Genomic DNA, 21,866 nt, shown 5'->3' on the forward strand with positions numbered 1-21,866 from the left:
CTAACTTTGTAGTGGCATTTTTTAAAATATGTTGAAAACTAAAAAACACAAAAAAGTCAGAAAAAATAACTAGAAATCACATTTTTCAATCTTTCTTTTCCTTCTCTTCCTATGGGCGGCCCCCACCTTTTATAAGGGCAAATATGGGCCTTTCCCCCTTAGAAATAAAGGAGAAAAAGACCCAATTAAAAATTAGGGCCCCCCTAATAGGAGACAGAGGCAGATGATAACGTCTACACATGCGCTAACACACGCGCAACGTGTAGTTTCATACAGCGGTCCAAAGAGGTGTGAATAAACACAAATAACACATAAAAGGCCGGCATACATGGCCTACTAAACAAGAAAAATGCAAGTAAAGATAATATCAAACCTTGTTGGCCCGTTGACGAGGCCGAGTACTACGAAGTCTGGGTACCACGCTTATGCCTTTGCGCGACGCACGAGATCGACAGGGTCTTCAAAGTTGGATGGTCCCCCATCAGGAGGAAGAAGGAAAGTCGCCCCTGTCGTCGTTGAGCCACCCGCCGCTGCCCGCCGCCGTCGCTTGGGCCGCCAACCACCGCGCAGGCCGACCGCCGTCGCCCGCGTGCCTGCAGCTGCCGCACAGTCACCAACTGCGGCAAATGCCCCACCGCGCCTGCGCTGCCACGCCCACTTCACCGCACACGCACTGCCATGCCGTCGCGTCGCGCCACGTCCACGCCGTCGTGCCACGCCAAACATTTCACCACCGCGACCACTGCCGCAGCGCCGTCACCGACCGCGGAAGTCACCCGTAGTACCCATGCCACTGCACCACGCCTTGCACCTTCGCCCGCCGCAACGCGCCGCGCGGCCCGCCTTGCCGCGCTCTTACTGTCGCGACGTTGCCGCTGACCGCAGCCCTCACACCGCATCGCCCGCGCCTCCTGCATCCGTCTGCGCCGCGCCGCGTGCATCACCCGTGCCGCTTGTGACCGCCCGCGCCTTGCCGCACGCATCGCCTGTGCTGCCTACAGCCTCCCACACCGTGTCGCGCGCTTCGACCGTGCGCCAGCCGCCTGAAGCCGCCGCTGGCCGCGCAGCCACTCCGCCCGCTTCCCCGACCTCACCACGTACGCTCAGGACGTCTGAGACGCCCGTCGTCGGCTGCGTTCGCCACTCTAGGACGTTTTTGCTGCGCCCCCGAGTGCAACACCGTCCGAGCCACTCGGAACGTCCCCTACCACCGGGTCCTCATCAACCGATCTTTATGAAGCACTCCTGTACCATCTGTCGCCCCTCGAGCCGTTGTGATCTCTCTGGCGCCCTTCATAAAACCCACTCTGATGCCGACCGTCGACGAAGCACTGCACTACGAGCCATGCTAGTGAGGTACGCCGTACTCACCGTCGCTCATTTATTTACTCCTTGAAGTGTATTTTCGTTCCGGTTCCACTGTGCTCGGGCTAGGTAGGTGAGTGAGGTTAAACGAGAGAAAACTACGTATTTGAGTGTCTTACCGTTACGGACGAGTACGTCCGTTACGTGCGAGCCCAACGGATTGAGTCCATTCGGCCGTAGATGCCTTCGTCACTCCGACGAGGTTCGTGAGGCCATCGTCGCCGTCACTCGGCGACCCGTCCAAGCTAGGAGCTCGGCGCCTCCCTCGAGTCGGAGCCTGCAAGTACGACACGTAGGGATTCCCCATTCACATATTTACATACCCGTTAGGGTACTGTCGGACGATGACACCGCCATTATCTGATACTTTATCATTTATCGTCACTGAGCCATCATACTCGGTGACGACCGGACGACGTCCTCAACATTGTCCTGCATCATCATGTCTATATTGAAAAGGTCATCGACTAAATCAACTTATCTTTCAGAATCAAGCCAAAATAAGTAGATGTCTTATCTATCATCACCATTCATGTCTACCTTTGGAGAGGTACCGACTCTAAGATATATCTGAAAATATTGCGTGGAAAAGGAGATAAATCAAGTGGAATATTTACGTGGAGAATCATTGCTTCTGTTCGATGGGTCGGGTGTTGGGTAGGGTATGTAAACCTATCATTGGATCATTGAAGGCTGCTCAGTGTTATGCTCCAAGCATTGAGGCCCGCACGCGTCAAGTTTGAGCAATTGACATAGCTTGGGATTTGAGCGTGTGACACCATGCAAGAGAGTGAAATAGGAAAGGATGTTGGTATTTACATTAGGAGCTAAGGACTTTGGGACCACCCTGATAAAGATTGGCACCAATCGGGGGTTTGCACCTCAATTTCAAGGGAAAGATGAATTAAACCTCATCCAGTAAATGTTTGGAACCATCATTCACCAACTTAACCACATTCACATCCTTCTTTGTTGTTCACCACCAATAAAATTGTACACTTCCAGATTTCTCTTCAATTACAGTGTATTTACTTAGGAAATTATAAATTTTATTGTGTGAATGAGAAATCAGTAACTACAAATTTAACCCAAAATTGTAGTTATCACTAAGTCACAAGAGCTAAGCACTTTCTCGACACGGGTGGTATCTAATAGATGAGCAAATCTCAAAATAAGTGTTTTCAAATATGCCTTTTGAGATAAAACTGATAATCTTTATATATGCCACAAAATATGACAAACACAAAAAAAAAAGCGTGAGACTATAAAAGAATACCCCTTTTTCACATGAAAAAGGAAAGAAAAGGTGGATGGATTTTTTTGTAATAAAATTTGAAACCAATGATGCATCAGAAGTTAGATTGATCAAATTCATTTTTTAATATACAAATTTAAAAAATACAATAATTAAACATTAGCTGAGTGGCTTCTTTCTCTCATTCCCAATAAACATAAGAAGATTCCTAAAAAGCACAAATAAATATGGTGGTGACAGCGTCAACGCATCAACACCAGAAGCGCCGCCACCGTCATCTGAAGTCAACGCCACTGCCAAGGACATGCCACCATCGTCACCAGACCAAGTCCACACGCCAGCATCAGGCACGTCTCCACCCACGCACGCCCCTTCATGCGTCCTGATACGTCGCCAAAGGCGTATCCAGAACTGTCCCCTGACGTGACACGAAACCACGTCGCTCGTCACGTCGCTCGTCTTTATTTTTATTTTTATGAACTGTATTTTCTCTTTCCTCCAAGGCCTATATGTATAGGCCAATGTTCCAAGAAACAGTTAGGCAAGTCATAATTCAGGAATCGAGTTTCTTTAACTCTTCTTGGAGGACTTGCCATAGCCTCCCCTTCTCCCTCAGGTTGCTGCCGCCGTCGCCACCATCGTCACCGGCGCCGGCTACCACCTCTCTCTCTCTCTCGCCCATCCTCTCCCTCTTCTCTTCTTACTCTCCGCCTGCACCCATCTCTCCAGCGCAGGCCGCCCCTGCCCGGGGCCGCCCACGCTAGACGCCCGATGCCGGCCTCCCACCCAAGGCCGCCCGTGCCAACGCCCGGCGCAGGTCGCCCGCCCAAGGCCGCCCGCCCAAGGCCGCCGCGCCGCGCCAGCGCCCGGCCGCCCGCGCCAACGCCCGGCGCGAGCCACCTACCAAGGCCACCCGCGCTAGACGCCGGCGCCGGCTGCCCGCCCAAGGCCACCTGCGCCAACGCCCAGCGTAGGTCGCCTGCCCAAGGCCGCCCACCAGGCCTCGGCGCTGGCCCCCCGCCCAGGGCCGCCCGCTCCAACGCTAGCATAGGCTGCCACGCCGACCGCCCACGCCCCAGACGCCCTCACCACCACAAGTCGTCGTACATACCGTTTAGCTTTCAGGGCACTACCCCGAACCCCGCAAGAGGGCGACCCCCCCCTTGACCCCCCACTAACTGACCGCATAGTTGGATCTGCGACACCCTGTCAAAGCGCACATCAATCGTCCTGCCAACGACGCCCCACGCCCGAGCACTCCGACCATAGACCAACCAGGCTTAGTCCGGCCGTCTCATTGCCAGGGCCGCTCAACGCCTGGAACACCCAGATCTTTTGTCCAGAGGGCCGTGCAACGCCCAGATCGCCCAGTTACGTCTCGACCTGAATTTCAAGCAACCTCATCACGCACTCCGGTGCCGAGGTACGCCTGAACTCTTTGGTGTCGAGTGTTCTTCGCCCAGTGTTCCGCAAGGATTCTTCCACCGCCGTCAGATTTGATTTGAGTATCTCTTTCTTTCCTTAAAATTCTTCCTTTCGTGAGATTTCCCGCGACGTGAATTCGAGTATTGGATTTGGTGCTTTGGCATCGTCGCGGTGGTTGAAGACAGTACTGCCCTCGACGAGGAACGGGGCTGCACCACCATTATTTCATCGGTTTTAGGTTTTCGAATTCGATCGTTTGAATTTCGCGGTCTGTTTTATCCCTCTACCCAAACCCGTCCTGCATTCTCCACCATCATTGACATACCCGTCTCTCTAGTTGTCTCTCCCCTAGTCGTCTAGCATCTTCCACCCGTCGTCGTCATTCCCATCTCCCTTAGTTGTCCTACATCATAATCATGGTATTTAATTCAGCTCAGATACATCATCTAGAATCATGAATATACAAACGCTCAATTACAAAGTACATTATCTTGACAACACTTTAAACCTTTCAGGTCATAATTCATCATAGTAGTTTGTGATGACTTTAATATTTGGATAGATGGAGATATAATGGTATTAATCTTATTTGACGAATAAAACAATCATTAGAACTTATAAAATACGAGACAGTATAAGTGCACTAATTGTAACATTACAGTTTCCAGTAATCAAACCATATTTTATCTACTCGTTTTTTAAGTCTTAGAGATTGTGAACTCTCAAAACAAAATCAGCATAAGACATGCCGGGCACTACAAGAGACCCCAACGGCTTGGGAGAAAACCTCTGTGATATAACCTGAATGTCATCAATCAAAACTGGAAGATGTCAGTCTTTAAATTGGGTGGGTTTCCTTCATAAAAAAAATCAATAAAATTAAGTCAGTCTATGATGATTGACCCAATATCAATTACGTGATAGATGATGACTCAATAAAATTTATTCACAGTGTCATTTTTGAATGTTGATGTAAAATAATTTGCTTCATTACCTTTCAACCTTGAAATCTACCAGTCCTAGTATACCCTCGCTTCAAAGTTTCATCAACACAGCAACTACCAACACAAAAAGAGAATGGTGTAATTCTCCATGAATGCTTAACCATATTTCATGGACAGACAAAGCGATCCGACAAAACTCTTTGTATGTGAGCTATAAGTGTGCATCATTGCTCACCAACGTGGAAGTGTGTCAGTTATAGGATCGTTGGCTCATAAGCTACAAAGAGTACGATATCCCTCCATCAATGTTCAACAACTCTTTCATTGGTCAAGACACTATACTCAAAAGTTTCAGGAGAGAGTGGTTAAATGAGCCTCAAAAGTAATCATCTCCCAGCCAACTACCATTACGTCCACCATACCATACCACATGGGTTTCTCCGTAGGCATTAAATTTCATTGGACTCTCTACACAAGTTGCCTACAACAACGGACGTGGAGACTGGAGAACCAGATATTTCTTTTGGCTCCTCTCAAGCTGCACCCATCTCTCTGCCACCCGTTCCACCAACCCTCTCTCTATCTCTCTTTCTCTCTCTAGCTATACCTGCCCCCGAGGAAGATGTTAAATAACTTCGGAATTCAGATCTTCTGCTAAGTCAATTCTGTCGAATCTCTCCATCTCTCTCCTCTTTCTCTGTCCTATTCTGACCTTCAAACTTCGTCGAAGAAGAAGAAGAAGAAGAAGAAGAAGAAGAAGAAGAAGAAGAAGAAGAAGGAGAAGAAGAAGATGGGTTCCAAGGAAGGGGAGAGGGCGATGTCTGCAGACGGGGTGCACGGCGGCAGCGCAGAGCTTGAGGCGATTCTAAACGATGGAGATATGCCGATTGGGAAGAAACTTGTGGCCGCTACGTGCATCGAAATGAAGCTTTTGGTCAATCTTGCAGCGCCGGCAGTGCTCGTTTACATGCTCAACTTTCTCATGTCCATGAGTACTCAGATCATCTCCGGTCACCTCGGCAACCTCGAGCTCGCTGCCGCTTCACTGGGCAACACGGGGATTCAAATCTTCGCCTACGGGCTAATGGTGTGCTCGCTCAACGCCAAACCCGCCTCGAGAATTATCTAAAGATTTGTTCTTCGTTAGCCGGGAAAGTTACCGACTTCGAGATTTTTGCAGAAGAGGGGTTCTTGGTGACCTTCGAAACTTGCCCCCCTTGATTTTTTGCCAAATATAGGTTCTTGGCGAAAAACGAAACTCGCCCCGCTTTAATCTTTGCCAAAGATGGGTTCCTCCTGACCCATGAGACGTACCCACCTCGAGATGATACATTCATCTAGATTACTACCGATCTCCTGATTTCTTAAGTAGGGTTTAATTCAACCCGGAAACCCATTTAGAAATCTACGTAAAGATTCCTATTCTGGTTACTTATTTAGCGAGCTCGTGATTTCTGTATCGGGGTTTGATTCAAGCGAGGAACCCCCACCAAGAACTATTGCCAGAGATAAAATCTTCAACTGGATTTCTTGACTGGGGTTTCGATTCAACCGCAAAACCCACATAGAAATCTATCTAAAATTTACACCTTTAGTTAGATTATCAGCAATCTAATGATTTCGTGACGAGGATTTCTTCTCTGATTCAATCTGGGATCTTTGCAGCTGGGCATGGGAAGCGCAGTGGAAACGCTGTGCGGGCAAGCGTACGGTGCGAAGCGATACGAGATGCTGGGCGTGTACTTGCAGAGATCAGCGATCCTTCTCACAGCAACAGGAATACCATTAGCGTTAATCTACGCCTTCTCTCGGCCTCTTCTTATTGCGCTGGGCCAATCTCCGGCCATCTCCCACGCCGCCTCAATCTTCGTCTACGGCCTAATCCCCCAAATCTTCGCCTACGCCTTCAACTTCCCCATACAGAAGTTCCTCCAAGCACAGAGCATCGTCGCGCCCAGCGCGTACATATCGGGAGGCACGCTCGTGGTGCACGTTATCCTGAGCTGGCTTACTGTGTACAAGCTTGGGCTGGGTATTCTTGGGGCGTCGCTTGTTCTGAGCTTGTCGTGGTGGATAATCGTCGTGGCTCAGTACTTGTTTATTGTGAATAGCGAGAGGTGTCGGAGGACTTGGAGGGGATTCTCGGCACAGGCCTTTACTGGGCTTTCAGAGTTTTTCCGGCTGTCTACAGCGTCTGCGGTGATGCTGTGTCTGGAGACTTGGTATTTTCAAATTCTCGTTCTTCTCGCTGGGCTACTGAAAAACCCCGAGCTCGCCTTGGATTCCCTCTCCATCTGGTGAGATCATGCTCTCTCTCTCTCTCTGCCTCTCTCTCTCTCTCTGTGCCTCTCTCTCTCTCTCTGCCTCTCTCTCTCTCTCTATCTCTCTCTCTCTCTTATCTTCTATTGTCTTGTTCTATTTCTATTTCTTTTTTTTCGTCTCTCTTCTATGTCTCTTTCTTCTTTTTCTCTCTCTCTCCTTTCTTTCTTCTTTTTCTTTCTCCCTCCTCACTATATCTATCTCTCCTCTTTCTTTTTCTCCTTTTACCTCTCGTTCTTTCTCTCCATTTCTATCGCCCCTCTCTCTCTTTCCCTCTATCTCTCTCTCATTTTCCTTATACCTGATGCGCTTGTCCTCTTTGATTGGGTACAGCACTATCATCTCCGGATGGGTGTTCATGATATCGGTGGGCTTCAACGCAGCTGCCAGGTCAGCTTCTCCCCCTGCTTCCTCGTAAAAATAAACTTACACATAGAAAATGATCTCTCTTTCTATATCTATCTATCTCTCTATCTCCCCCTATATATCTATCTGTCTGTCTAACTATCTCCCCCTATATATCTATCTATCTGTCTCTCTAGCTATCTCCCCATATATATATATATCTCTCTGTCTCTCTATCTCCCCCCATATATCTATCTGTCTCTCTTACTATCTCCACCTTATATCTATATTTCTGTCTCTCTACCTATCTCCCCTATATATCTATCTTATCTGTCTCTCTAACTATCTCCCCCAATATATCTATCTATCTGTCTCTCTATCTTCCCCTATATATCTATCTATCTGTATATCTAACTATCTCTCTCTCGCCTGGGGCAGCGTGAGAGTGAGCAACGAGTTGGGTGCGCGCAACCCAAAGGCAGCGGCTTTCTCGGTGGTGGTCGTGACGCTACTGGCCTTGGCAATATCGGCGTTGGCATCAGTCATCGTTCTCGCTCTTCGCGACGTTATAAGCTACGCCTTCACTGAAGGAGAGACAGTGGCAGCCGCCGTCTCTGACCTCTGCCCTCTTCTCGCTCTCACCCTCCTCCTCAACGGCATTCAGCCCGTTCTCTCTGGTGAGTTTTCTCTCTCTATCTTTAAATATCCATTTCTTCGCGTTTTATCTCTCTCCTTCCGGATCTCCTATGTCTCGCTCCTCTCTCTCTAGATATCTAACTATCTATGTTTTTGACATTTTCCTCTCTCATTCGTCGGGTCTTATTTGCATTTTATCTCTCCGGGTCTCGTTCTTCTCTCCCCTTTCTCTCTCTATACGCCAAATGTTTGCTTTGGTCTCTCTCCTCTTTCTCTCTTGTAGATAGATCTCGCTTTTTGAGTCTCCCATCTCTATTTTGTCTCAATCCATGTATTCCACTTTGTCGCGATCACTCTCCTCTTTCTCTCTCTATACATACGTGGCGAAGTCGCTTTCTTTGGGTCTCCGATGTTTATCTTTTCGTCTCTATCCCTTATCTTTGCACGTCGTATTTCGCTGCTCTTCTTTCTATCCATGAGGCGCTCTCTTTGGGTCTCTATCCCTGTCTCTTTCCAGTTCTATCTCCAAAGAGAACGAGAATGACAGAAAGGTGGGAATGCCAATCCCCTCTCCCCCTTTCTCTGTCTAGGGATTCCAGTGCAATATAGGTGGGCGTTTTTGGTTTATTTGTCCTTCCTTTTCTCTCTCTCTCTCTAGAGATTTCAATATAATATACTTATTTATATTTGTTTCTTCCTTGTTTCTCTCTCTTCTCTTTTTCTTTCATCTATCTTTCACATCACTCCCGGGCTATGTCAGTGCTTGTCCCTTCTCCTTCTCTCTCAAAAGAAATATTAAAACAGCTTCTTATCTCACCCTCTTCCTGGGGATATAAAATAATTAGTCAGTGCTTGTCCCTTTATCTCTCTGACTCTCCCTTGTCGTTTTCCCATCTTTCTCGTTCGTGTTACATTTCTCTCTTCCCTTTTCCCTTCGGTCTCGCTCTCTCTCTAACCCTCCCTAGTATCGCTCTTTTTCTCTCTCCTTTCCGGCCCTACCACTCTCTATCTCTTTCTTCCTGTCTCCCACAGTTATGAGAACCTTATATCTCTCTCTGATATCCCTGGATGCCTGCATTTCATTAATGATGATGATGAGGATGACGATGATATTATTATGATGAGATGATTAGGAAGAGGACGAGTATGAGGGTGATGATGCTGATGTGGATAATGGTGAGATAATTAGGATGAGGAGGATCATTATGAGCATGAGGGTGATGATGATGATGATGATGATGATGATGATGATGATGATGATGATGATGATGATGATGATGATGTAGAAAATGGTGAGATGATAATTAGGACGAGGGTGATGATGATGGTGTGGATAACGGGAAGATGATTAGGATGTGGAGGATTATTTTAAGGGTGATGATGATGATGTGGATAATGATGAGGATGATGAGAGGATGTGAAGGATGGCAGAGAACTATGACAACGGATGATGGTTTTCTTTCGCTTGAAGGTGTGGCCGTGGGATGCGGATGGCAAGCCTTTGTGGCCTACGTCAATGTGGGCTGCTACTACTTCGTTGGAATCCCCCTCGGTGCGCTCCTCGGCTTCTACTTTGATCTTGGTGCAAAGGTAATAATTAGCCACATAAATTTCTCCAAACATAGATAAAATGCATTATAAAACCCATTTAAAAATTTTGTTACCATTAAATTACATTTTTTTAACTAACCGTTGACCTATCCAAAATTAGGGCATCTGGTCTGGGATGATTGGCGGAACGGTCATGCAAACCATCATCCTTATGTGGGTCACTTTCAGGACCAACTGGCACGACGAGGTGGACCCACTTGGTCAATGATTTACCTATTGATTGTTGACTTTTGATCGATGACCTTGACGCTTGTCGTCTGGCGCAGGTGGAAGTGGCAGTGAAGAGGTTGGAGAAGTGGGACACAGGGATTACCGAGCCACTGCTTCACTGAATCAGCAGCTTTTTCCCCAATTTTCTTGCCATGTATCGGCACGGGATTATAACAATTTTCCCTCATCTTTCATTCATGGGTAGAGAGAGAGATGGTCAGATAAGAGTAGGATAAGAGCAGGCAAACATAGAGAGATGACAGTAAAAGGATAAACAAGATTGTTTGGGATATGTCATGATCATGGCAGGTATGTTGAGAGAAACAATTCAGGGAAGAGAACTAACCACAATTAGACGATGAAAACAAGCATATCCCTAGGGATAATGAGATAGGGCTTAAGTAAATGTTGAGTGGAAGAGAGAGAGAAATGAGTTACATGAAGGGGTTGAGAGTGATGTAGATTTAGTAGGAAGATATGTATTATGTCATTTATTAGTGGCATTGGATTCATAATCGGTGTGTAATGGAAGGATAAGATAAGCTTTTATGTAGTAAGAAAGAGAGTGAAGGGTCATTCTGATAATAAGGGAGAGCAAAGAAAAAGCCTCCTAATCGCGTAAGGGATAAGGTGGAGGTATAACATGACAAATAGGAGAGACTACTCTCCAGGGTGGATGATACGTAGACTATTATAGAGGTAGTCCAATCGAGGTCCATAATTGTAGAGATGACCACGTCATATGCAACACGCATGGAGGAGAGTGCACACTTGAGAGGTGAAGATGAAACTCATGTCTAGGTAGAGCCGCACGAGATTGCATTGAGTGTGGTACGTTGCATAGACTCCAACTGGCAATGATTGCCAGAACTGACCCCTTATGATTGAGTGCAAAAAGAAGACGAGGTCAGCAACTTCACATGTGACATTGGAAGTTTTTGGGGTCTCGGACCCCAGAAGATGAGAAAATAGAAGCGGCAAACTACTACCTCTCCAGCAATCCAAAGCTTTCATGCTGCCCAAAATTGTAGGACATTGGGTGCGTGTCATTGGAATATTGGGAGTCTTTCATGTAAGAGCTAAAAGAGCACTTTATTTGGTGCAACAGATTCAAGATGGCAAGAATGGAGCTAGACAACTCTGACAGATAGGAAGCCCCATGGATTATGAAAAGAAATTTGTGTCTCTACCACTCAAAATCATGGAGATAGAAGAGGCAAGCTAGCTCTATCACATCATAAAGGGCCTCCAGGCCTGAGCATATAGCAATATAGAGCAGTACCATTTTGACAACCTTTAAGAGGCCCATGCAATTTTTGAGGGCATGGTGGAATATCTGATAGACAAGACTCCTTATGAAGGAGCCAATAAGAATATGGTTGATATTATGTGGCCATCAAGCCAATCATGTTAAGGTTCATTAAATTAAATAATTATTCATTATTATTCTCATATGATGTATATAATGGTCTTCAAATATATAAAATGACTTATTATCAGATCATAATAATGTAATCTTTGGTCTGTACATATATACTTAATATCATAATTGAAGGATACTCAAGATGGACAATCCGCTATCATACAAGAATAAAAATATTTTATCTTACGTATATGTTAAGTATGGTTGTTCTTGTGACCATCAGTGTAGACACACTAAATAACAGAAAATTTGATCATTGAATTAATCTTAGTAGTACTAAGACCTGAGACACCAAACCCATATTGTGTGTGGATGACTATGGTTTGTTTGTGATTCAAGAGTCCCTAATCAAAAGACTCAAAACACTCTTAGCTCAGATAAAGCACTAAGTACGTGAAGGTGATTGAGTGGTCCAAATGGTATGATAAACCTTGGTATGGGAGGAGAGTGTCTCAAGCAAAAAGATGTATTCCTTGGCCTAAGTAGTCGTGATATTGGAGAAGACTTCTTCCAATGATCTCTATTACATAACAGCACTAACTACAATGACTGATGGTTTGATGTTTAACCATACCCCAATTCCTTTGGGACTCTCATGCACATGAAGAATTTTTCATATATGGTAACCAATAAGCACAAAGGTTCCATGAGAGATTTCAATCATAGTTGAGTATTTTCTAGGGCACGAGGTATAGCTTTGCAACCCAAGGTTTGGAAACTTAACATATCGATTAGGTTAAAATAATCCTAGATTAATATATATAGTCATATAATAAGGCTTCTGAATAAGTGTAATTGCGTCATTAAATTTATTAGCGTTGCTGATAAATTGTTCTGAAGGATCACACGCACAAGACCTATACATGATGTGTATACTTAAATTCTTCTGAAGGCTTTTTTGAAAACCTCCAAAAATAAGTACAAAGGGGGCGCCCATTTTAGGTGTTCATGCCGGCCAGATCTGGGCACCCCCTTGCTCCCCCTACTTTCTTTTCCACTTCTTCAAAACCTCACTCCCTGCAGTGTGTTCGAATGGTGAGAAGATCAACCATATATTCAACAAGGATTCAATAATTTGAAGAGGATGTGCATCATCGCATCAATTATGTGGATACGTTTAGAGGCCAGATATGTGAATGACGTGAAGTAACTTCCAAGGTGAAAACTATGACTTCCACATTATGTGATAACAATGTATAAGGTTTATTTGATGAATTATGAGTCGATTTTCCAATTATGACGCATGAAATGTGATTTCAGACAATCAACCAACGCCATAGCACCCAAAATCAGGGTAGTGCCCCATCAAAATCTCCCGAAGCTTCTAGCTAGGCAGTAGAGGTGAGAAGAATTATTGGGAGAACAGTATGGGTCATTACGAGGGGAATGTGGTCCCCATGTTCATAATAACGACCCAAGTAGATCCACCTAAGCAAAGCTGATTGGCATGTGGAGGATACAACTACATAGCAGATTGCCCGCTATTCATGACAAACAATGTCAATGATGTTCTACGGTCGCCTTGTAGGAAGTCCATGGGGATAGCATCAATTTTACACTGAATCCGCTCCAATTTGCTTCAGGGACACACCATAATATCTAGTAATCAGATTCAGCCTCATTCATCTTGACATTCACATCAACGATCAGCACTCAATGGGCATGATTGACAACATCACCACACACAACATTAAAGTGGTTTGGTCTGACCCTATCTTCAGTCATGAAAAAGATCAAGGTCATGAATTCAAAAGCACATGGTCAAAGGTGTGTTGCTGTGGATGGGCACGTGGGTGGGCCACACCACCTTTCTCATCTTGCCCTTGTATGGGCAGGTGGGAGCGGTACACTAGTTTCCTCAACCTGGGGTTGGACCTTCTCATTACCGCAATATTGGTAGTTTTCCCTCGTTACCATGGTGACCTATCTCCTGAAGGGTCCAAGCCATTTTGCATAACAAACCAGATGGAGAGGAAGCCAAAGGATGTGATTTTGTTGTTGGCACTACAAGTGTATGATGTGGTTTTGTTGTTGGTACATAAGGGGGAAGAGACCTTCCTCATATGGTTATGAGGGTGGGATAAAAAGGGTGGGATTCCGCCATAAATCATGGAAGTGATGAGCAAAAGTACTTATATGGTTCCCCTCCCAGCATGCCCCCCTAAAAGATGCCCCCGGAATACTTGGAGGAGCACATTGGGGTGGAAGTAAATATTTGTTTCACAATGTCTAGTTTTTAAAGTGAATACAAAATCAACACACTTGCAAGCATTTGATTAAGGCAAAGCAGGATCACGAAATCTAATATTTCATGTGTTTTATTGCATGTCATCCATAGTGTGTCCCCAGGATTTGTGGGCAGCAAGGATCTTGAATTCTTCATGGCTTTTGGAGGGTGGGTTGTTAGTGTGGTGACCAATCGATGACACTAAGTGATGAGTAAATAAATGCCAATAGTTGCACAATTGATAGAGGATGTCCATGTATCCTCTAGGCATGTCCCATTCAGTTCTTCAAATGTTGTAATTCCTTCATAGGCGTGGAGATGAAGTGCAAGACCATGTTGTCGAGTACTGGGACCCTCAAACATATATTGTGGGCTCCCAACACCAAGGGCAGTCAATGCTGTATTTTGTTTGAATTTGGCATCTCAAACTTTCTACAAAGACAAATGTATCTTGTAGAGCCTTGAATTGTAATATATTTTGTGGAACCTTAAATTGCATCAATGATGGCTCTACACAAGCAACATGCACTCTTACATGTGCAAGATTGTGATGGGTAACTTAGATGGTTCATTTCTTTGTAATGTACTTCGCCCATCGATGCGTTTGCACTTTACTCACATATGGCACTGCTACCTGTACCGTTAGAGTACAACTAATCTTTAGTCTAGCCTAGAGAACAAGGTTGAAAATGTTGGAAGCACAAGGTATGGGACACTACACGCTATAGATCTGATTCAAAAACTTTAATCCAGCGGAATGAATGTTAATATTGTTATGTTTTTGGATGCATTGTCTGTAGTAATTGGTCAGAGCTTCCCCTCAAAGCCGTATTTGTATACCCTTGTAGGACAATTCTTCCACGGTTTGCACCAATGTGGGATCCTTCAATTTTTCCAAGGGAAAGAATTAGCTAGTGGATTTTCTAGTCCAATGGGTCACGATGCATAATAAGGTGTTGTTGTTCCCCATGATCCAAGAGCCTATAATAAGTGAGGCATTGTGGACATTAGTAAACATTTGCACTGAAATCCCCTTTACTTCTCTACTGTGGAGTTAATCACACTCAGTCCAGGGAAATCAACACCACTCACATGTCATAGAACCACCTTTGTTAGGGTGACCTCTTCCTGACAAATTTTGAGGACAGACCATAATCACACATGAACTGCTCCAAGGAGATGCATCAGAAGTATAGCTTACTTCACCGAACGTCATACTCCATTACTTTTCTCTGCCAGGTCAATAGCCCTTGATCTCATCGTGAACATTATATTGGATTTTCTCTAGATGTCTCCAGAACACATTTGTACTGTATCTTTATTTTGCATGACAACACCCTTGAGCATTGGTTTTGCTACTGGCAATGCGTGCACTAGTACCAGTTCAGACCAATTTTAGTGAATTTATCCAAAATCTTTGAACAATTTTGTCATGATTTATTTTATCTATATGAGATGAATTATTTTCCACAATCTCTACCATCTGGAAATTTTTTATAGTTTGGGCATTGCCCTATTTATCAAGTGGAAACTGTTACACTACTTTATAGATATGACTGAGGACATCATCAGAAATAATTGTAGGTGGTAAGTATTGAGCAGAGCGCACTGCATTTACATTAGAAAATGAGAAAAAATGAATAACTCATCTTAAATCAATTTTCAAATGAATAAATCAATTTTAACACCTGATGAGAATTAATTAATTTCAAATCATAACCTGCAGACTAAATGTTCCACGGCGAAAATACTTAATAATCATAAAGAAAGAATTATCTACGGGTAGGTTTCTTCTGAATGTCATTCATGTGGCAAAACTTGGGAATATTTCTCTCTCTCTCTCCATCTCTCTTTCTTCTCTCTCTTTCTCCATCTCTTTCTTCTCTCTCTCTACATCTCTTTCTTCTCTCTCTCTACATCTCTTTCTAGTCTCTCTCCATCTCTCTACATCTCTCTTTCTTGTCTCTCTCCATCTCTCTTTCTTTCTCTCTCTCTACATCTCTCTTTCTTTTGTCTCTCTATCTCCATCTCTCTTTCTTGTCTCTCTATCTCCATCTCTCTTTCTTGTCTCTCTCTCTCTCTCTCTCTCTCTCTCTCTCTATCTCTCCCCCTATATATATATATATATCTCTCTCTCTCCACCTGTCGTGAGTATTGGCAATCTAAATATAAAATGGGAAGGCAGATAGTTGAAGTGCGTCAATGCCAAGTTGTCAAGATAGTTGAATTTTCATTTCAGCAAAGCGAATTCGTCATTTATTTTCTATATGTTTCATTCGTAGAGATATGATCATTATTGCACTCTACCAACAGCATGCCTCAGAAATTACGACAATGACCAACTAGGAGAGAGAGATGGGGATCGGAATGATAGAGATCAACCCATCAGCAAGGTCTTGGGAAGAGATTTAAAAGGAGACGTACCAGGAAAATAACAATAGTAGCATGCAACAGCGAAGCCAAAGATATAGATGAGGAAAGAGAGATGATAACACCAACAGAAAACAAGTACCAGTAGTTCGTCATCCCAGCTACATAAGACACTATAATAGTTAAATCAAACCAACAAGAGAGAGTATGGTGCAAACAAAGAGCATCACCACCATCCAGCTGCCTCATGCTATCACTGCAGAAAAGTTTAGAGTCAGGATAAGAAAATGGAGACACACATAAGAGAGAGAGAGAGGGAGAAAGAGAGATGACGTGAAAATATAGTGCAGGGACACGGACGGGAGGATTTTGTCCCAGGACGAAAAAATCGTCCCCTCCGAGGATCCTGACGAATATCAGGACAGAAGTTCGTCCCAGGGACCGCCAGATTCACATCTGACGGTTGAGATGTTGCCACGCGGCCTCGCAATGACAATTTGTATCAAAGTCCACGTATTTTTACGTGCGTGCAAATGGACGCCACTCAGAAATAATTGTAGAAATGTCCATTTGCGTTCTACCTCCTAAGTAATTCCCTAAAAAACTTGAAAAAATCCACATTAATGTATTAAAAATCTAAAATGGGTAATTTTCGTCCAGGACGAATTTCGAGACGAAAATTCTTCCTGGGGGGACTGGACGGGACGGTTTTTCGTCCCTGAGCTAACACCGGACGTAGGACGGGACGAAATTTGTCCCGTTCCATCCTTCGTCCATGTCCGGGACGATCCTGAACTATACATGTAAAAATACCATTGGTTGTTGCGGAGGCTGCGCATACTGCTGCTGTGGAGGCTGCTGCAAGTATTGCTGAGGCGACGGGACGGGGGCTTGTTGCTGGGGAAAACCGCCGTAAGCGGGATAGCCTCCGTACCCGTACATAGCCGGATCCTGCGGTGGCGGAGCGTACCCGTAAGACGCCGCGGCTGCATCATATCCCCCTTGCCCATAACCATAGTACGCGGCGGGGGCGCTGCCGCCGCTACCACCGCTGCTCCATTGACCCTGCTCCTGCGGCTTGAGCCCACATTGATCAAATATAGTCAGCAAACCACCGTTTTGAATAGCCAGAAGGGCAAGGTAAAATAAACACACCTGCTTGTTCGACGGGCTTCGGCCCCATGACAGCCTGATTGATTGCCCGCCTAGCTGAAACCCGTTCAAAGTGTTCAACGCTTCTTCTGCGGAGGCTCTGAGCGCGAGGACGATGGTCAGCAGTAGTGGTCAACAGTTATGGGTGAGAAAGGAGCCAGACCTTGCGGCGTATTGAACGAATCCACAGCGTTTCCCAACAGGTATCTTCACGTGGATGAGCTCCCCGTATTGACCGAAGACTTGTCTCAAGATGTCGTCGGTGACGCTTGGATCCAATCCACCAACAAAAATCTGCAGAAAAATGTAGTTTAGGGTGGAATTTTAACATGTATAGCGTATATATTCAGAATAAAAAACTCACGGTTGTGTTATTTGGGTCGCTCTCCGAGGGACCAGATTGAGCTGTTGGGAAAGAAACTGCGAGAAAAAATAATGCATATATTTCACCCCCAAAACATCCAAAGAGTGCTAGTAATTTTCAAACAAGTGTAAGACAAAAATGTACAAATATCTTTCCGTCATTAGTAAAAAACTATGTCTACGTTCAAACAACCATAATAGATAATCAAACAACAGTTCAATATCATGTGTACAAATAGGATAAAACTTGAAGGACAGGAATCAAAAAAGATTAGAACGTTCTGAAAAGTGAAATCAAACGTATAGTAACCATAAGAACCATTGGGAGAAGTATTTCCCAAAGCTTATGAATATGTAATTCCTCTTTGTTGGCAGAAGTAGCGACCCTTATTTTTCTAAGAAAATAAGGAAATTTTCAAATTAAAATTCCAAAAATTTGAGCACGTCTCTAACATTTGTGACCCCAAATGCCAGAGATAATATGAAAACCCATACTTTATCAAACAATTGTGAACGAGGGGGGAATCATGACAGTTCTTTCAGCTATGCAAAACTAGTCATATGTTAATGAGCAAAAATGGAAGTCGCGAAATTTGATTGGGATAACGAGTCGACACAGGACTCAGAACTAAATGAGTAGAGGAAAATAAATCTGATAAATGACAATTCCTAATTTAGGAACAGGAAAGGGGAAATAAGTAATATAGATTCTTGCGAAAGGAGAGAGGGAAAATGTAACCGCTCTCTTCAATAGAAAGGAAAGAGGGAAAAATAGAGCATCGAATTATAATGCTGAAAATAGCAGACAATATAATTCTTCCACAGAAATGAGGAAAGAACTAAATGATATTCTTGCGGAAGGAGAGACGGTATATGTAACCATTCTCTTCAGTAGAAAGGAAAGAGAGTAAAATAATGAGTAGATTCAGATTATAAAGGTGATAATGGCAGAAAATATAATTCTGGAAAATGGACGGAGGTAAGAATTGGAAGAGATTCACACAAACATGAAGGCAATGTAAAAATTCTCTTCATACGAAAGGAAAAAGGAAAAATTAAGAAGTAGAGAATTGTAAAGCCAATAATAGCAGAAAATATAACTCTGGAAATGGAAAAAGGAAATAGTTAAAGAGATTCTTGCGACAGGAAGGAGAGTAATTAAACCATTCTCTTCAAATGCTAGAAAATTGGGAAAATAAAGAGTAGAGAATTATAAAGCTGATAATAGCATAAAATTTAATTATGGAAATGGAAAGAGGAAAGAACTTAAGGAGATTCTCGCAAGACGAAAGAGGGTAATGAAACCATCTCTTCAAAAGAAAGGAATGTAAGAAAATTTACAATTCAGAAAGTAGACACCCTCTTGAGAAAGGACTTAAGAAATTGAAGTACCCTGAGTGCGTTAAAGATTTAACACTGACCGAATGGGGCACGCATAAAAGGTTATATGCACCTCAGCTGATGTTCTCGAATCCTGCTTTGGAACAAGATGACTCGAATAAGTTATCGGATCTCTATTTAATTTTGCCCAATTATAAAGGAAAGCACTGGGAAGGTAAATAGTCTGAGGGTGTATGCTCAACAAACTGTGGCTTTCAAGCGAAATACTACTAATCAAACAATGCCTAGAGATAGAATCTGCACTAAGAACCAAACATTCACCAATGGTAGCCAAAAAATGCTGTAAAAAATATAAGAATAGCGTCATGACACAAGTTCACACACCTGCACCACCAGTCTTCTTGGTGGTAGCTGAACCGATCCGCATTGGCCTTGTAGATAAGAACACTCCGTTCATCTCTGTCAACGCACGATTTTGTTCATTGACATCGCCAAATCTGACAAATCCATAGCCTTTAGATCGTCCTGTGGCCCTGTCAGTAACAACTTTGGCTCCCTTAACAGACGGATAACGGCTTCTAAACGTCTCTTGGAGCATGTAGTCAGTGACGTCAGCAGCGAGATCTCCTACAAATATCGGATGATCGTTATCGTCAGACCGCCTCTCGCCTGCACCATATGCTGCCCAGTTAAGCCTGAAAGCCTGCTCTGCATTCGGCATTAGCTGCCCGTTGAACGCTTGAAGCACTCTTTCTGCAGATGCTCGATTAGTAAATTCAATAAAACCATAACCCTCAGATTGCCCAGTTTGTTTATTTCTGATGACCTTCACAGACATCACCTGCCATATTCAGAGGGATTTAAGTTTCAGCTTAAAGTCATAAAGCATTTGGGAAAAAAGGTTTGAAGATCGTCATAAAGCATTTGGGAGACTATGCCAGATAACTGCAAATTAAACTCAGGATTCAGTGATAAAGAGGCCGCACACAGATATCACTTTTCATTCGCATGAGAATTTAAATTCACCTAAAAATAATCAAAAGACTGAAAATCGCAATCAGGTATACGGGATAAAAGGTGTTATTGCAAGAAAAAGTGACAAGGAACTTCGCAAATAATACCAGCCACTCGCTTGGGGATTCAATATCAACTAAAATCAGGAAAAAAACGTCCGAAAGCTGCTTTCGTTTCAGACCGAAAATCATAAACCAACAATTCAAAAAAAATGGCGTGAATAATAAATTCCGAACATTCCAATCAAAAATCAGGAAACAAAGATGTTAGTTTGAAATCCCGAATACAATGCCAAATACCATTACAATCACACTCCTGGCTAAGGAATAAAGAAGATCCCACACAGATACCACCAGACATTCACAGGATAATCAACTTTAACTAAAAACTAAAAATAAAAGCACCAAAAGCATAATCAGGGCCAGAAAATTGCAGTCAAACGAAGCCATTAAACTCAAAGTTGAATGCTGAAGAGAAACGGAAAGAAGGGTACCTCCCCAGCGGTAGCAAAACAACTGTGAAGGTAGGTCTCTTCCATCCAGTACTGAAGATCCCCAATCCAAAGGCTACGTATCTCATCAGCAGACCCGGCAGAGGCCGGCGGGGCAGCCACCTGCTGGTACTGCACAGGCTGAGGCTGCGGTGGCGCCACGTGGACATGTCCCATTGGCTGAGGCGCAAGAACCTGCGATGGCTGCTGATTCCAAGTCGGCGGAGCCATCTGAGGGGGCGGCTGGTGGTACTGAGGAGGCGGCATCATGTGAGCCCACTGCTGCTGAGCCGGAGGCGGCGGAAGCTGCTGCTCGATCGGCGGTGCCGCCATGGGAGGTGGTACCAAGCCTGCTGGTGGCTGCATCATCGTCGAAACTCGAGAGAGATAATCACAGATCGAGAAGAACTGCAAATCGGAAAATTTGTAGAAGAAGATGACGAGATCTTCACGAACTACTGCTCTCGATCGTCGTGGTTCGCGAAAAACCCTAACCCTAACCCTAGGGGGAAGCGGGAAAGGTTAGAGAGGGGGGGAGAAAGGGTAGCCACAGAAGTAATTTAAGACCGAGGATCTTAGAATTATGGAGAGAGAAAGAGGGATTTTTTATGTCGGTTTTATGATTTCGATATTTTGGAAATAAATAGAGGAAATGATTTTTTATGTCGGTTTTATTATTTGGATATTTTGGAAAAATTAGAGGAAATGATTAGGTGGGACAGGACTAGGGCTGGTCTGATTGGGCACCCGATGAACCAGAAATTAGGGTTATAATTGTCCTTTTGGCTTATGCAATAGTATTTATATGACCTGTAAGGGTTGAATCCATTGAGAACAAGTATTTAATAAGTGAATTTTAGCTTTAAATTTATTGGTTATTTAATATCTATATTAGTAATTTAGCCTAAAATAAAAAAAAGCAAACTAGTGAAAATGAATTCTAAATGGTTTAAAATAATTGTCGTAATTAACCTAATTTATTCTAAAGTTATAAATAATTGTATGATTTTTAATAGAACTTTAAAGAAAAATGCTAATTGATTCTAAGACACTACTTTTGTCGGTGCTTTGGCATCCCTGAATGACCAATTGATGGTGACGTGAGTGGAGTGCACCGGATGAAAGAGACACCACTACTGATCGTGATGCAAATGATGGCGGATGTGCATCAATGAGCAGCAGAGAGTGGGGGGGGGGGGGTGATGACGATTTTATTGTCACTAATGTGACAGAAATGGAAGTGGAAATGTGCCAACAAGCGGCGGGAGTTGAAGATGGTGTGCGTGATAGTAGAAACCTAGGCTATCCACAGTGATAACTAGGGAAAAGGATGAAGACATGAGTTAAAAAGATGAAGATCACACTTACCTTGTCCT

General features: G+C 44.0%; 2 protein-coding genes across 3 annotated transcripts; one reads left to right on the plus strand and one right to left on the minus strand.

The window, feature by feature from the left end:
- The first annotated feature begins 5,632 nt into the window (after positions 1 to 5,632).
- Positions 5,633 to 10,302, plus strand: LOC144700908 (protein DETOXIFICATION 40-like). Of its 2 annotated transcripts, none has more exons than XM_078572490.1 (7): positions 5,633 to 6,076; positions 6,655 to 7,286; positions 7,642 to 7,698; positions 8,092 to 8,330; positions 9,761 to 9,879; positions 10,001 to 10,087; positions 10,167 to 10,302. In XM_078572490.1, exons 1-7 carry the CDS (start codon positions 5,780 to 5,782, stop codon positions 10,230 to 10,232), a joined length of 1,497 nt encoding a protein of 498 aa, XP_078428616.1. In that variant the 5' UTR covers positions 5,633 to 5,779; the 3' UTR covers positions 10,233 to 10,302. The 2 variants fall into 2 exon arrangements, with proteins under 2 accessions (XP_078428616.1, XP_078428617.1); XM_078572491.1 differs by having other exon boundaries at positions 6,060 to 6,183.
- A 5,843-nt stretch (positions 10,303 to 16,145) lies between these two features.
- LOC144700909 (polyadenylate-binding protein RBP45-like) lies at positions 16,146 to 21,032 on the minus strand. The gene is made up of 7 exons (XM_078572492.1): positions 20,494 to 21,032; positions 19,371 to 19,827; positions 17,647 to 17,702; positions 17,446 to 17,576; positions 17,286 to 17,382; positions 16,944 to 17,207; positions 16,146 to 16,386 (listed from the first exon to the last, which is right to left on the minus strand). The coding sequence occupies exons 1-7, from the start codon at positions 20,857 to 20,859 to the stop codon at positions 16,384 to 16,386; spliced, it is 1,374 nt and encodes a 457-aa protein (XP_078428618.1). The 5' UTR covers positions 20,860 to 21,032; the 3' UTR covers positions 16,146 to 16,383.
- Positions 21,033 to 21,866: the final 834 nt, after the last annotated feature.

This window comes from Wolffia australiana, chromosome 3, assembly GCF_029677425.1.
Source record: "Wolffia australiana isolate 7733 chromosome 3, ASM2967742v1".
NCBI classification, from domain to species: domain Eukaryota; kingdom Viridiplantae; phylum Streptophyta; class Magnoliopsida; order Alismatales; family Araceae; genus Wolffia; species Wolffia australiana.